Genomic DNA, 17402 nt, shown 5'->3' with positions numbered 1-17402 from the left:
GACCGTGCTAATCGAGGGATCACTGTACCACAAAAATAGTTGATGCTGACCAACCATATCGTTAAGTATACAGACACTCTATATCAGTGATGGTGAACCTTTTTTCCCTTGAGTGCCGAAAGAATGTGCATGTGTCTTATCGTGCATGCTCGAGTGCCCACACCCATAATTCAATGCCTGGGGAGTGCAAAAACAGCTTCCACCACCCCCCGGAGGCCCTCTGTTCCCCAACTTCTGGTGGGCCCAGTAGGCTCATGTTTTGCCCTCTCCGGGCTCCAAAGGCTTCCCTGGAGCTGGAGCTGGGGGAGGATAAAAATTCCTTCCCCCATCATCCTGGAGGCTCTCTGGAAGCCAAAAATGCCCTCCAGAGCCTCTGTGCGAGCCAAAAATCAGCTGGCATGTTGGAGCTGAGCTAGGGCAACAGCTCGCGTGCCAGCAGATGTGGCACCCGTGCCAGAGGTTCACTATCACTGCTCTATATATATTCTGCATTTTGATGCAGATTCTTTCCCATGTGCAACTCCACCTCATTGGTTTCCTCCTGCTAACTGGTGTCATAATGCAGTACTGAAATAATCATCTAGAGGGCTTCATAGGACAAGAGAAATCACATTTTGGATATTCTGCTGTTCAGAATGCCTGCAGATTTTCCTGCAAATCTTGTAAGTGTATGGAAGCTACTCTTTGCTTCTGTCATCTATTCTCCCAAACTGGTTTTTTTGTAGCCTGAATTTAACTCAAGTAATGCTAGCGTCCCAACCAAATCCATGACTTTTCCACCCACTGTGTTTTTTCTTAAGATAGTACCATTCCCCTTTTTTTCAGCTGTCAAAAAATTGCCATGAAGATATTTTTTTTAATTATTATTATTTATTAGAATAAATAAGCAGCATTTGATTGGGGAGAACAAAGTGTTACAGGGGTTGCAGGGATCGACAAACCCAGGCGCCTGGTCGCCAGTGGCGCCTAGAAAATGTTGTCTGGCGCCTAGAAAATGTTGCCTGCTGTACTGTATGTATACAGTATATTTTTCCCGCCTTGTGTTTACGCCCAGAAATGGTACATCTTGGCTTCCGTAGCTCCGCCCATCAACCTCGGAGCGAGCTGCTTTCCCAGCGTCCCCTGCGCTTGCGTGCGTCTCTCCCTCCCCCCCTTGCCTCCATTCCGCCTCCTACTCGAACCCCTTCACTCCCCCCCACCGCACACAGACGCAGGGCCGCCGATAGACGGGTACTACTGGGACCGCTGTACCGGGCCCCGGGCAAATTGGGGCCCGCAGTCAGCGGCTCCTTGCACATGCCCAGTCTGTACCCTCCCTCTTGCCGGCTGCCTGCCCTTACCAGCAGCAGAGAGAGAAAGAGAGAGGTAGAGAAGGGCTTACAAGGGGGGTGGCGAAAGGAGGGTAATTATAATTTTATTTTATTATTAAGCGGGAAAGCGCCAAACCGAGACAAACGCGCGCCAGCCCTCGCCACGTGCGCGCCGTGGTGAGGCGACTGAGGAGATTTCCGCCGTCTGGGGGGGAAAGGCGCGGGCCCGACATGAGGAAACTCAAGGGAATTTTTTTTAAAATGACTTTAATCATAGACGGTGGACGAGCCCGGAGGGATGTGGTGGCTCGCCGGGATGTGCTTGTGGGTCGGCGGGGCTCTGGCATGGACGCCCGGGCAGCCGCGCAACCTCTACCGCCCCTTCAACTTGAGCTCCCTAGCGGCGCTCTCGGCTCCGTTCAAGACGGGCGCCGCCGGGACGTCGTTGGCGGAGTCTCCCGCTGCAGCGGCGGGCAATCGAGTGGAGAAACTCGGGCGTGCTTTCAAGCGGCAGGTGAGGCAGTTGCAAGAGAAGAGCGACCGCTTGGAGCTGGTCTTCCTGGTGGACGAGTCGTCGAGTGTGGGCCAGGCAAACTTCCTCAGCGAGCTGCTTCGTCAAGAAGCTGCTCTCCGACTTCCCGGTGGTGGCCACGGCGCTGGGGCCATGCGGGACCGCTTATCCAGGCGAGCGTGGACCAGCAAGCCGCCTTCCGCTCTCTCTCTTTCTCTCTCTGTTGCTGGCGTGGTGTATGAGAAAGAAAGAGAGAGAGCGGAGGGCGACGAAGAGCTCGCTGAACACTTCGCCCCTCCGCCCGCCCACCCGCCCACGAAGATGGGCTGCCAGTGGACTTCAGCAAACTTTTGACGTTGGGTTGCGCCAACCTTCTTCGCGCCCCTCTGCGAAGGAGGCGGACCTGCTTTGCTTGTCATCCGGCTTCACCTTGGCCTCCACCCATTTGTCTAGCTCGCTTCCAGCGCGTTTCTCTCGCTCCCTCTTTGGGGCGAGGCGTTTCCATCTTTTCCTCAAAACTCCCCCCCTTCCCCATCTTCACACACACACACATGGCCCCACACCGCCTCCACCACCCGGTAACGCGCCCGATCTCTACCTCTCTCTTTCTCTCTGCTGCTGGTGTGGTGCATGAGAGAGAAAGAGAGAGAGAGAAAAAATAAGGGAGAGAGAAAGAGAGAGAAAGGAAGAGGAGAGATAGAAAGGGGGAGAGAGAAAGAGGGAGAGATAGAGAAGGAGAGAGAGAAAGAGAGGGGCAGAGAGAAAGAAAGAGGGACAGAGAGAAAGAAAGAAAGAGAAGAACAGAGAGAAAGAAAGAGAGGGACAGAGAAAGGGAGAGAGAGAAAGAAAGAAAGGTAGAGAGAAAGAGGGAGAGATAGAAAGAGAGTGAGTGAGAGAAAGAGAAGAGAGAGAGAGAAAGAGAGAGGGGGGAACCCGAACCGCTCCTTCCCTTCGGGCCAGTAATCTCAACCACACCGGACTACGGTGTGGTTGAGATTACTGCATTGGCTCATCATTTTCGTAAACAGCTATCTCCACCTGAAAGTGATGACCAATGTATTCACTCACTCCTCAATGAGTGGTATGAGTTTAAGGTCCTTGGAAAAGGAAAGAAACTGTGTGAGCTTCTGGATTTGGCACTCTCCAACACCGAGAGATTTCCAGTTCTGGGAAACCTGTTGTCGATTGTAGCGGTGCTCCCTGTCTCAACCTCATGTTGTGAAAGAGGATTTAGTTTGATGAACATGGTCAAAAATAAATTCAGATCAAGGATGCAAGAAGAAAGTTTAAGTGACTTGTTTATGATCACCATGAATGGGCCATCTGTGAAGGCGTTTGATCCTGCCAAGGCTGTGGACCACTGGTACTTCAGCTCTAAAATCACAAGGCATGTTCATGGCCACAAAACGCAAAGTGAAAAACACTAGAATGTTGCCTAAAATCTAAAATATCAAAATATAATATTTATTATCTTTAAAAGTAAAATGTTGTTTATAACGTTTGTAATGGTTTTTTTGTTAAATTAAAAACCAAGTTTGCTTAAAAAAAATTCTGGCTCCTAAATTTTTTGGCTGGCTCCTAGATTCTGAACAACTTTGTCGACCCCTGGGTTAGGGTGAGCTTTTAAAGTTAAACTTTATAGAAGTGATTGATGGAATAGGTAGGTGGAAAAATTCTTTGACATTAAACTTTATAGCCTGGGCTACAAAATATAAAAGTATGGAAGTTAACCAAAGGTCTAGTATAAAGTGAGAGCATTTGTGTTCTCAGAATGTTCTTCAATGATGCCTCAGCATGAGGAGGCATTAGCAGCCCAGCATTTTGACTGCCATGCTTAGAAAATATTACTTAAAATTTCTTCTAAGCTTGCTAAAGGCATAAAGGGTACAACATGTCCTTATGCTCTGTGCATCTCAAATTAAATATAAGTAGTCTTCAATGCTCTCTACATGGGGCTACCTTTGAAGAGTGTTCGGAAACTTCAAATCGTCCAGAGTGCAGCCGTGTGAGCAGTTATGGGCCTTCCAAGGCATACCCATATTTCTCCAGCATTCCGCAGACTGCATTGGCTGCTGATTGGTTTCTGGAGCAATTCAAAGTGTTGGTTATGACCTATAAAGCCCTACATGACATCGGACCAGATTACCTCCAGGACCGCCTTCTGCCGCATGAATCCCAGCGACCAGTTAGGTCCCACAGAGTCAGACTTCTCCAGGTCCCATTAACTAGACAATGTTGTTTGGCAGGACCTAGGCCTAGGGGAAGGGCCTTCTCTGTGGGGGCCCTGGCCCTCTGGAATCAGCTCCCCCCCAGAGATTCACACTGCCCCCACCCTCTTCGCCTTCCGTAAAAGTTTAAAGACCTATCTGGGCTTGGGGCCATTAGATCCTCGCCCCCTGGCCGATGAGTGTTGTATGTCTTCCTGTGTGAATGGTAATTAGTGATTTTAATTGTTATTAGAGTTTTTAAAGTTTTTATATTAATTGGATTTTTAGATATGTCTATTGTTTATTGTTTTGATATGTTGTGAGTCGCCCCGAGTCCTCGGAGAGGGGCGGCATACAAATCCAATAAATAAATGATTGAATGGATAAACAAACAAACAAATAAATAAATAAATTTACAACCATTCATGTAGGTATAACACTAGTGAAAAAAGTGACATGACTGTTTTTTCACACTTACAACCGTATAGCATCCCCATGGTCACGTGATCAAAATTCAGATGCTTGCTAACTGATTTATAGTTATGACATTGCTGTGTCCTGGCGTCGCATGATCCTCTTTTGAGACTTTCTAACAAGCAAACTCAATGGAGAAGATTCACTTAACAACTGGGTGACCAACTTAACTATTGCAGGGATTCATTTAACATCTGGGGCAGGAAAGGTCATCAAAGGGGGCAAAATTATTTAACAACTGCCTCTAAAAAAAAATATCCTCCATTGTGGACTACCTACACTGCTCATATTTCCATATAAACAGGCTGGTGTTGTGGCCCGCCAGCAGAGCTGGCAGCAGAGTCAAACAGGAGGTTGTGGGGGAACATTGGCAGTCCTGGAGGCTGGAGAAGGCTTGGACAAGGCTCTGTGTTGGAGGCAGAGAGAGGGCCAAGGCTGTCTGGCAGTTATCAGCTGCCTCTGGAGCTAGACAGCAGTGAGACAGAGGAACAGCTGGAGCCTGTTCCCAGTGTGCACATGCACAGAGCTGCCAAAAGACAAGAACAACTAAGAAAGCAGGATTGATTATTATCCTAATTAAGTCCTTGGAGAGGGGCGGCATATAAATCCAATCAATCAATCAATCAATTAATCATATACCTAATATAGTATCGTTTTACGTCTAGGTATATTTACCAATGTATGGGTATAATCTTAGTGTTATCATCCTTCTCATCTTCTCTACCACCTCCTCTTATTGATATTGTATTATGATTATTATTACTCTGTTGCTTTGCATGTATCTTGAGAGCTTGTGCACCGGAAACAAATTATTTGCATGTCTAATCACATTTGGCCATATAAAGTATTCTATCTATTCTATCTGTCTATTCTATGTGCTCTTCTGCTTTCATGACTGGTGAAACAAAATGTTGAGTAATAAAGCTGTACGAGTTGGGTAATAAGATATATAGACCTTGCTTTGTGTTACTGGTTTGGCTAGCTAGTCACTTACTAAAGAGAGCAGAATGATGAGGAAACCCATCACGGCCAATGCCAGAAACCTTTGAAACAGTTGCCTTTTTCATGCTTTGTGTTGATTTTTGGAGAAGGGTTGAAAGTTATCCTTCAGACAGATGTCCAAGATGTCATCTTTTGTTCGGTCTAACCCAGGGTAACGTGCATTCTCTCTCTTTTCCCAGAATTCATTAAATAGTGCCTGGCTTGCTTTTTGTTTAGAAACTTTATCAGGATTCCCCAGTAATAGATCGATAGCAGAATGCCTCTGGACTTTGACCAATGTAATAAAAGAAATTTTGAATGGCGACAACACTTGCAAAGAAGGTACCGTTTCAATTGGCATTACGCTGCAAGTAACTAATAGTAGATCAATACACAGATACTCTTCATGAAAGCTACCGATATGTTCATATTGTTATGGATATTGCTTGTGTTGTAAATTTTCAGGAAAGAAATAGGTTTTTAAATGAGAAAAAGTTATAATTTTGACTGATAATTTAGTTATGGTCTCTGTATCATATATAAGCCCTGTTGATGCTGCTGCTATTGTTTATAGGGGTATAAAACAATACATAATTAAAAACATCAAACAATACTTATAATAAAATATATACTGCTCAAAAAAATAAAGGGAACACTTAAACAACACACTTTCTTTCACCTATCTTATATATTCTCTTCCTTTCATATATCCTCTCCTCTAAGTTCACTTTCACCCTCTTTTATATTATCACATGTCTATTTTCTTCCTATGTATTTGTATATTGGACAAATGAATAAATAAATAAAAATAAACAATATAACTCCAAGTATACACTACATCAAATTTCTGTGAAATCAAACTCTCCATTTAGGAAGCAACACTGATTGACAATCAATTTCACATGTTGTTAGCACATTCAACTTTACACAGAACAAAGTATTCAGTGAGAATATCTCATTCATTCAGATATAGGATGTGTTCTTTGCCTGTTTCTTTTATTTTTTTGAGCAGTGTATATAAAACTTTTCTTTTCTATGTTAAACCTTCAATGGAGGCTCGTATCTCTCATTACTCTTCTAGACAAAAAAAAATGTTGCTGCTCTTGTTGTTATTATAGGTGACCTGAAGAAACTTCTTATTCCACTTAACAAAGTGCTGGAAAACTTTTACAGTTCTATCCTTTCTCATTATTCATCCGCTCACAGTATTCCACTATCTGCAAAATCAACAAATGACCTGAATGGCTTTGTAGATCTTTTTGAGTTGCTTGTAGCTTCCAGGATTCAAGTGCCACTTAACCTTGGATGCCAGAGGGTATTGTTTTTGAACTGTTGTGATATCGGCGGTCTTGTCACATCATCCGTTCATGGATTCATCAAGAAGAAATTGATCGCGTTGCTTAAGAACTGCATTCTTCACAAAGCTGGCGAAGACCTAATCAAGACCAAGGCGCTTCCTTCCTCATCCCGGGACCCTCATTTTGACAAGGATCGATTAGCATTCGCTGATACCGTGCTACACTTGGTGAATTCTGATTGGTTGGGCAGGCTGTGTGTTACTGGAAACACCCGCCATTTTGATGGTAGCACCATTGAACCTCAAGCGCAGGCGAAGAATAACTTTGACGTAGTGATCTTCAGATCCTTAAGCTTGCTTCTGCTTAAAGCATTAGAGAAGAAGATCCAGGACTTTGCCTACAAAACTGAACCACAAGGTAATTTTGCTTCCTAAAGTGTCTTCAAAGTGTTTTGTGAGCAAACTATATACAAGGTGAAAATGAATAGGGTTGCTACTGTATTTTTGAATATATGTGTGTGTGTGTTTTCTGTCGAATCAGCCCGACATACCCAAATATGGGAGGAGCTTAATGCTCCCTTTTGCCTCTCGTCCCAACCCAGGGCCCTATCCAAGGCAGTTAATTAATTTTTTCATAGCCGACAAACTATATTCATATTTTTGCTGAATTTTGTATGTGTATCATATTTCATTTCATTTCATTTTCAATTCAGCAAAAATATGATACATCTATATATATATACAGTGATCCCTCGATTTTCGCGATCTCGATCTTCGCGAAACGCTATATCGCGATTTTTCAAAAAATAATAATTAAAAAATACTCCACGGTTTTCCCCATCTGATGACGTCATACGTCATCACCAAGAGTCACTTCTCTCTCCCTTTCTCTTTTTCTCTATCCTTTCTACCTCTTACTCTTTCTCTCCCTTCTTCATTCAATTTTCTCTCCCTCCCTTTCTCTCTCTTTCCTTTCTCTCCCTCCCTCCCTGTGCCTGCCCTGCACCACCCAACAGGGACGGACAGTCCCTGATCGTCGGTTCGTCGCCCCCCCCCCTCCCACACAGAGGGAGATCGGGCTGCGAGGGCAGTGGATCCGCGTCCCCAGCCACCGGCTTGGATTCCCCTCCCGGCGGCATTGGGCTGCCCTGCATCACTCACGCGCTCGACTGCGGTGGCTGCTTTGGCAGGGAAGGAGGAGTTTGGGGAGAAGATGAAGGCAGCGGGCAGCAGCTGAGGCGAAGCGAGGCGAAGGCGGCGAGGAGCGGCGAATCCACCTCCCCAGATCGGGCTGGTGGGGGCGGCAGCCACCGGAGGGAGATCGGGCTGGTGGGGGCGGCGAATCCACCTCCCCAGCCACCGGAGAGAGATCGGGCTGGTGGGGGCGGCGAATCCACCTCCCCAGCCACCGGAGAGAGATCGGGCTGGTGGGGGCGGCGAATCCACCTCCCCAGCCACCGGAGAGAGATCGGGCTGGTGGGGGCGGCAAATCCACCTCCCCAGCCACCGGAGAGAGATCGGGCTGGTGGGGGCGGTGAATCCACCTCCCCAGCCGGGCAGCGGCCGGCCGAGCGAATGGGAGAGTGGCGAGTGAGTGAGCGGCCGGCCGGGCAGGCGGGCGAGCGGCGAACAGCGGGCGAGCGGGTGCTGGGGGGGCGAGGGCAGCCGACATTGAAAGCAACCTGTCGGCTTCCGAACTTTCGTCGCTCCCTGGCTCCACCATCTGCGCATGCGCGGCCATGGAATAAAAGGGTGCGCATGCGCAGATGTTGTTTTTACTTCCGCACCGCTATATCGCGAAAAATCAATTATCGCGAGGGGTCTTGGAACGGAACCCTCACGATAATCGAGAGATCACTGTATATATATGTAGATTGTTCTGAGTTCGGGTTTTGCCCCGTGTAATATTTTGAGTGTCTGTGCGACGTTTCGGTGAAATCACATTCACCATCATCAGGCTGAAGTTTTAAGCTTCGTGTTGCTGTAAATATGGAAATTGAGCAGTATATATTTTATTATAAGTATTGTTTGATGTTTTTAATTATGTATTAATTATGTATATGCAACACGAAGCTTAAAACTTCAGCCTGATGATGGTGAATGTGATTTCACCGAAACGTCGCACAGACACTCAAAATATTACATGGGGCAAAACCCGAACTCAGAACAATCTACATACATATACCCGTGAAAATCTACGAAAATAAATATATATATATATATATATATATATATATATATATATATATATATATATATATATATATATATATATATTTTTGTGCATTCGGGTTTTTCCCCGTGTAATATTGTGAGTGTTTCTGCAAAGTTTCGGTAAGACCACCCTCGCCATCCTCAAGCTGAGGTCTTTGGCTTCGTGCTGCTATGAATATGGATGGTGAGTGTGATATTGCCGAAACGTTGCAAAAACACTCACAATATTACATGGGAATAAACCAGAACGCACAAGCATGTATGTATGTATGTATGTATGTATGTATGTATGTGTATGTATATATATATATTTATCTGTGTGTGTGTGTCTGTGTGTGAGAGCAGTTTAGAAGAATGGAAGTTCAGATTTATTGGATGGAAGTGATAAATGTGTTAATCCACCAGTTTTTCTCTCCTTTATTTGTTGAACTACTTCCCCTTCCAATATGCTAAAGAGGATTTACTACCTACTTATAAGCTCTTCAAGAAATAATTTTCCCAGAAAGATCTGTGAATTTATCATAGTAACTCAAAAGCTATCCAGGAACCTTTGTTCCCTAAATTAAACTACAAGGTTCAGCTACTAGATTATGGATTAAATAAAGCTCTAATGTTGATTGCCTTTCCCAGCCTAGCGCCCTGATAGCAAACCTATGACATCCCCGCCAGAGGTGGTACGCACTGCCCTCTCTGATGGCACACGAGCTTTTAACTCCAGTTCACTTCTGCCACGCATGTCCATGCGCCTTCCACCTGCCAGCTGGTCTTTGGATCTCTGCCAGACATGCGTGTGGGATGGGGATGTGCACATGGGGGCACACACACATGTGCGGGGAACATGGGGTGTGTGCAGGGGCCAAGCGTGCATGCGCAGGGTGAATGTGAAGGGCCCATGGGTACATGTGCGAGGGCATACAGGGTGCCCCAAGCATGCATGCATGAGTGGGGCACATGCATGGAGGCAGGGCATACATTGCATTTTGGGGGTTCAGGCATGCGCATTCATGCACACAGGCTTTGGGCACTTGGTCCGGAAAAGGTTAGCCATCCCTGGCCTGGAAAATCTAAGCAACGTCAGAAAAAACAGTGATGATAATAAGAAAATATTAAAGATGGTGTTTTCTTTTAACACACATAATACATATTTCTCCAAAAACAAGACAGCATCTTATATTGATTTTTTCTCCCAAAGATGTGCTACGTCTTATTTTCAGGGGATGTCTTATTTTTTTTCAATGAATTGTATCCTGTGTCCTGCTGCAGCAAAAACACATCCAAGCACGCAGCCGCATGTTGGATGCGTGTTGAATGTGTTTTAAATCTGATTAATGCAGCGTTTTGGCATGCAATTTATGGACAGCAGTGTTATATATGTTGTGTTCGGGAATGCTGCGAAATGAAACGTCTCCTACGTGTGACCTTCGGGGGATGCCTTATATTAGGCAATTCTACCAAACCTCTCCTAGGTCTTACTTTCGGGGAAAACAGGGTAGAACTTAGGGATCAAATCATAAAAATGTACAGAAAGAACTGTGATTGCTGAATGAGTGTGCAAATTTTGGTTCTGCAGATACTGCAGAAATAAATTACTTTTAAGAGAAGATGCCTGTTATTCATTCATGTGGCATTTCTGTAAAATGTTGCTTGAGAAATTCAGAATCTTCCCAGCGTGGCATAGAGAGCTGTCTCTAGCAAAGTTACATTGTCCAAGGTGTGGGAGGATTGTGTTTAACTTGAGCAGGTGTTGTAATCCAGAGGCTCTCTAGAGAATATTGATGTTCAGTGAAGTGTGCAATTTGAAATTCAGCTTGATGGTGTCTCCAGTTTAATTAAGAGGTTCCACTCCCAGAAGTCTCAATATACAGTCCATAAAAGATGGGGCTCAGCTAAAGTGGAGGGGTTTTAGTGGAGTGGATAATTATATGCACACAGGATCAGTTTTCTGGATTATGGAAGCTGTAGGCGTGAATATTTTTAATCTGTTACCTGAGCAGAAACTTCGTGCCAGGTTGAATTTGAAAACGGATCCTTTCTTCCTTGAGCCCAGACTCGGCATCCCTTCGCTAAGTCCTTAAGTCAGTACCAGTAGCGTTTCCTGATATAAAAACACTTGTACTTGTCTCCAAAGACTGTACAGCTAGCCCTCAATTTACGACCACAATGGAGTCCAACATTTATGTTGCTAAGCAAGACATTTATTGAGTGAATTTTGTCCCATTTTACGACCTATCTTGCCGCAGTTGTTAAGCGAATCTTTGTGGTTGTTTAAGTTAGCAACAGGGTTATAAGGTGAATCCACCTTCCCCATTGACTTTGCTTGTCAGAAGGTCGCAAAAGGGGATTGCATGACTCCGGGGCCCAGCAACTGTCATAAGTACAAGTCAGTTGCCAAGCATCTGGATTTTGATCACATGATCATAGAGGTGCTGGAATGGTCATAATTGTGAGCAGCTATCCTAAGTCACTTTTTTCACTGCCGTTGTAACTTCAAACGGTCACTAAAGGGACTGTTGAAAATTGAGGACTATCTGTAGTAATATTATGTTCTGCTCAAAAAAAGTAAAGGGAACACTCCAATAACATATCCTAGATCTGAATGAATGAAATATTCTCATTGAATACTTTGTTCTGTACAAGGTTAAATGTGCACAACAGCAGGTGAAATTGATTGTCAATCAGTGTTGCTTCCTAAGTGGACAGTTTGATTTCACAGAAGTTTGATTTTCTTGGCGTTATATTGTGTGGTTTAAGTGTTTCCTTTATTTTTTTGAGCAGTGTATAATAATAACAACAGAGTTAGAAGGTACCTTGGAGGTCTTCCTTCCAACCCCCTGCTTGGGCAGGAGACCCTACAGAGACCCGATATGTTCTTGGCACCCAAATAAAACACTTTTTAATTTTTTTTTATTGCAATCCCACCTCTGGCTGGTTAGAATCCCACCTTGCATTGACTGTGTGGAGACATGGAAGGAAAAAGAATAGCATTAGCATTTATACTTATATACTGCTTCATAGTGCATTCAAAGCCCTCTCTAAGCAATTTACAGAATCAGCATATCGCCCCCAACAATCTGAGCCCTCATTTTACCCGCCTCGGAAGGATGGAAGGCTGAGTCAACCTTGAGCCAGTGGTGAGATTTGAACTGCTTAACTGCAGCTAGCAGTTAGCTGAAGTAGCCTGCAGTGCTGCACTCTAACCACTGTGCACCTTGGCTCTTTTGTAAGAAGAATTCCAAAAATCAGCAAAGTTGATACGTTTTTAGGATTTTTGTGGCAAGATTTATTGGAAGTTGAAAGATTCTTTAAAAGTTTTAGATTTAAAAGACATTAACAAGCAGGATATTGTCACACTTGGTCACCTGTGGGTTTCGGAAATAACTTCCCTACAAATTGAAATTTTGACTATTCTTCCTCCTTTGCATTCCCTTTAAAACATTTCATTAAGTAATACTAAAAAAAAAGTTCCTCGGATATTGTAAATTTTTAATCAAAAGCAAATATTATTTATGTATATGATTTGGGGCTGCCATTGATTTATCCTGCTTCTTCTTCCTTTTAGCTCATTTGGAGAGTGTTATGAATCTACTCCTGACAGTCTTAAAAAGCCACCTGAAGCCTTCTGCCAGTATCTGCTTATTTGAACACCCTTGCATGTGGATTTCTCTGTTTATAGAACAAGATGATGAGATGGTGGAAGCTGTAAAATCATTACTGGCAATTTATTTAAACTTGGAAAGGTTTGTGCCCTTTTTCCCAGAAGCCATCAACTTGTATGTGCTAAAGATTATTGATCGTAATAAATATCTTGAAAGTGAACACACAGTTCAGGCAACAGTGTTCGAATTGAAACACTCATTCATTCCATTTACTTCTGTTTCCAACCTATCACTCCTTCTAAGATAAAATGGTTTCCAATTCCTTAGCAAGCTTACTTGTTCCTCTCAAATACCGTAGTACATGAATAATGTTCGCATTTAGAATCAGGTATTATCTAGAATTTCTTTTCTTCCATATAATTTGACAAGCATGTACAAAGAAGATGTGCGGCATTCTTTCGTATCATAAACATTAAAAACAAATACGCACCTCTTCTTTCAATAAGACTATGGAAACATTGACAGAGAGATCAGTGACGTACTCTCCTGGTCCATTAATTACTCTCAATGAAACAGAGAGAATTGTATTCTGAAATTTTGACATAGTTCTTCAGTTTTGCCATGAATTCAGTTCATTTCCCTTTCCATAGAGAAGAGGCTAAAGCAGTGATAGCTAACCTTTTTTTCCTCGGGTGCGAAAAGAGCATGCGTGTGCGCTATCGCGCATGCCCAAGTGCCCACACCCATAATTCTGCTGCACGAATCCCAGCGACCAGTTAGGTCCCACAGAGTTGGCCTTCTCCGGATCCCGCTGACTAAACAATGTTGTCTGGCGGGACCCAGGGGAAGAGCCTTCTCTGTGGCGGCCCCGACCCTCTGGAACCAGCTCCCCCCGGAGATTAGGGTTTCCCCCACACTCCTTGCCTTTCGTAAACTTCTTAAAACTCACCTCTGCCATCAGGCATGGGGGAATTGAGACATCTTCCCCAGGCCTATGTAATTTATGTATGGTATGTTTGTGTGTATGTCTTGTTTTTAAATAAGGGGTTTTTAGATAGTTTTAAAATATATTAGATTTATTATTGTACATTGTTTTTATTATTGCTGTGAGCCGCCCCGAGTCTACGGAGAGGAGCGGCATACAAATCTAATTAATAATAATAATAATAATAATAATAATAATAATAATAATAATAATAATTATTATTATTGCCCAGGTTCGCCTGGTGCACCAGTTGCGGCCCTATTTGGACAGGGAGTCATTGCTCACAGTCACTCATGCCCTTATCACCTCGAGGTTCGATTACTGCAACGCTCTCTACATGGGGCTACCTTTGAAAAGTGTTCGGAAACTTCAGATCGTGCAGAACGCAGCTGCGAGAGCTATCGTGGGGCTTCCTAGATTCGCCCACGTTTCTACAATACTCCGTGGCTTGCATTGGCTGCCGATCAGTTTCCGGTCACAATTCAAAGTGTTGGTCATGACCTTTAAAGCCCTACATGGCATTGGACCAGAATACCTCCGGAACCGCCTACTACCGCACGAATCCCAGCGGCCGATAAGGTCCCACAGAGTTGGCCTTCTCCGGGTCCCGTCGACTAAACAATGTCGTCTGGTGGGCCCCATGGGAAGAGCCTTCTCTGTGGCGGCCCCGGCCCTCTGGAATCAACTCCCCCCGGAGATTAGAACTGCTCCCACCCTCCTCGTCTTCCGTAAACTACTTAAGACCCATCTATACCGCCAGGCATGGGGGATTTGAGACACCTTTCCCCCAAGCTTATTATAATTTATGTCTGGTATGTATGTGCTGTTTGGTTTTTAATTGATAGGGTTTTTTAGTTTTTTCTTAATATTAGATTTGTGCCTGTACAATATTGTTTTATCGCTTGTTGTGAGCCGCCCCGAGTCTTCGGAGAGGGGCGGCATACAAATCTAATAAATTATTATTTATTATTATTATTATTATTATTATTATTATTATTATTATTATTATTATCATTATTATTATTATTATTCAATGCATGGGGAGGGCAAAACAGCTACCCCCACCCCCCGGAGGCCCTCTGAAGGCCAGAAATGGCCTGTTTCCCAACTTCTGGTAGGCCCATTAGGCTCGTGTTTCACCCTCCCTAGGCTCCAAAGGCTTCCTTGGAGCTGGGGAAGGCTTCCTTGGAGCTCCTATCCTGCTGGAGTCTCCCTGGAAGCCAAAAATGCCCTCCAGAGCCTCTGTGCGAGCCAAAAAGTAGTAATTACTAATTAGTAATTGCCAATGCCTCTTTTCCATCTCATAAGTTAATTTCAAATTGCAGTTGATGGAGGTGAAAACAAGCGTGCTCACTTTCTTCACTTCTCCACTTCCTTCACTTTTATTCTTTTAACGTGCATTGCACACAGTGGGAGAGAATGCTTTGAGCACCGAGATCACTCTAATGGTCTGACTTACTTGGCCAAAAATAATAAATGTAAATTCAGCTCCACTGTTAAAGAGTTCTTGATAAAACAATCACTGGTCAAGAAGTCATAATTTAATATTTGACGTTCTTGCTTATTTTTTAGGTTCTGCCATGATGTTAATTTTACCCTCTGCCATTCAGATGACGGAACCCAGGACAATCGGACACATCAGAATGGCTATAATCCCCACTGCATCTTCTTATGTCTGTTAGGGAGCATCGCATTTGATGCCACGGTTCTTCTGGATTTCTTGATTTCGTCAGAAACCTGCTTCTTGGAATACTTTGTACGATATTTAAAACTTCTTGTGGAGGACTGGCACCAGTTCGTCCAAGTTTCCAAATGCTTTAAGTTCACCGTTGGCAAAGACCTCAGAATTTGGGGAGAGAATTTGTCCTGGCAGCAAAAAAAGGTCCCCAACTCAGATCTCACTGGGCAGAGCACTGCATACAATACACAGGCTTGTACGGAGGTCCTTCTGCCTTCCTCCCTGAATTTGTCCACCCTCCATCAGAGAGACAGTCAAGCCGCACAACCCAACAAGTCCGATTTTGTAACAGCACCTAGTGACCCACATTTACCGGGTGCTTTTCAGAAGCTGGTTGATTATGAAAGCTCAGAAGATTCTGATGTAGAATGCATAAGCGAAGAATGTTTGCCAGACACAGAGCAAGGAGCTTTAAACTATGGAGCCTGGACTAATAAAGCCGTTCTTGATGAGAGTGGAAAACCCTCCAAGCAAAAGGGGCTTCCTTTCATTGTGCAAGATTTGGATATCTCATCAAATTCCGGCAGCAAACTATCCCCTGCAGAATTTAAGTCAGCAGATCAAACTTTCCAGAAAGCAACTGCATGCTTCCGACAATTGGAAAAGTCAATTTCTAGGTTACATGCAAAAGGTCTCTTTCCATATAATCCGAACGCACTCTTGAGGCTTTTGAATCAAGTTCATACAATTAGTGAGGATCACCGAGCTGCTTCAGACTAGTCAGCTTTTAAAGAAATATAGTTCTCCAGGTTAAACCCATATTTTTGTTAGCATTTGAAAGGATGTTCCATAAAATTAATACGCTCTGAAATACATGGCCCAAATGTAATTCCTTGGGGTTGAAGTACCGTATTTTTTGGAGTGTAAGACGCACCTCAGTTTTTGGGGAGGAAAAAAGGGAAATGAATCTGCTTATCAGATATTCATTTGGCTAGCATCCTTAGTGTGGTCAGCTTCAGCACATTATTTTATCCCCTGATTAGGGCTTTATAAAACCTTATTTGTAGAGAGTAACAATGTAAGAGCTGGGAAAATCATTAGCACCTGGTTAGAGCTGGAAAGAAACTTTTGGAGCATGTTAAAGCAATAAAAAAACCCGCAAAGACTTGGGGCTTGGAAAACATTCTTCGCAGAGAGTAACAATGAAAGAGCTTGCAAGTTAAGAGCTGGGGAAATTGTTAGCCCCTAGTTAGGGCTGAAAAAAAAAGCTTTGAAAAAAGTTACATTCACAATGTAAGACGCACCTGAATTTTAAGCCACCTGAAAAATACAGTATATTAATTTTCTGCTTGATTAAAAAACATTGTAGCTTCAAATCCCTCGAAACCTTTAACTCCAAAAGGGTGTTGCAATCTTGTCTGTGCTATGTGTGAATTTTCTCCCAGAGGATTTTTTTTTAGGGCAGTAAATTCTGAATTTTATTTTTGGCACCTTGCTCTGTCTCAGATAATTTTGATATGAAGGATATATGTCCTCAGAAAGAATTAATTGCTGCTTTTAAAAAGAGGATGGGATAGCTCTGTGTTCCCATGCTGAGGAAAGGAAGAGATGTCATAATTAAATAATTTAAAGGTGTCACCTAAGACCATGGGAAAAGACAAATTTCCCCTGTTGTTAGGAACTAAAGCATTCTGGCATCTTGGAACCTATTTTTATAATCTAACCAATCAGGCATTTACAGTGGGGATGTCCCTCTGACCTTCCTGCCAATCAGCTTAAAGCTCTGTTGGGAGAATTGGGGCTAGACTTATGGTTGGGGGTCACCACAACATAAGGAACTGTATTAAGGGGTCAGAGCATTAGAAAGGTTGAGAACCACTATATAACAATGCTTTCAGCATCATTTCTCTTACATGGTATTGCAAAATTGACTACATAGGTTTCAATTTATGAAATCAATCTGTTTTCAATTCAATGTTCTTGTGTTAAAATATAAAGTATTTCTGGCGTCAAATCTGTTTCATTGGAGATATTGGAGACATTGCTTTTTCCCCCTAAAATAAAGGCTATTCATTTTGGACCTTAAAAACAGTGGCTTGTTGATACACCCTGCATGATTACTTATTACACTTTTTTTCCCTGTGAAAAA

At 43.5% G+C, this 17402-nt stretch overlaps 1 protein-coding gene across 1 annotated transcript in view; it reads left to right on the top strand.

Annotated features, from left to right (window-relative positions):
• The window catches only part of LINS1 (lines homolog 1), a 24724-nt gene extending 7322 nt beyond the window's left edge, over positions 1-17402 (top strand). Inside the window, exons 5-8 of the mRNA XM_070763504.1 lie at positions 5684-5825; positions 6602-7198; positions 12554-12731; positions 15148-17402. Coding sequence (XP_070619605.1) covers positions 5684-5825; positions 6602-7198; positions 12554-12731; positions 15148-16033 — 1803 coding nt within the window. The 3' untranslated portion in view covers positions 16034-17402. The remainder of the gene's footprint in view (positions 1-5683; positions 5826-6601; positions 7199-12553; positions 12732-15147) is intronic.

The sequence above is a fragment of the Erythrolamprus reginae genome, chromosome 10 (assembly GCF_031021105.1).
Source record: "Erythrolamprus reginae isolate rEryReg1 chromosome 10, rEryReg1.hap1, whole genome shotgun sequence".
Lineage (NCBI taxonomy): Eukaryota > Metazoa > Chordata > Lepidosauria > Squamata > Dipsadidae > Erythrolamprus > Erythrolamprus reginae.
The sequence above is the reverse complement of the archived record's forward strand: the minus strand, read 5'-3'. Positions and strand labels throughout refer to the sequence as shown.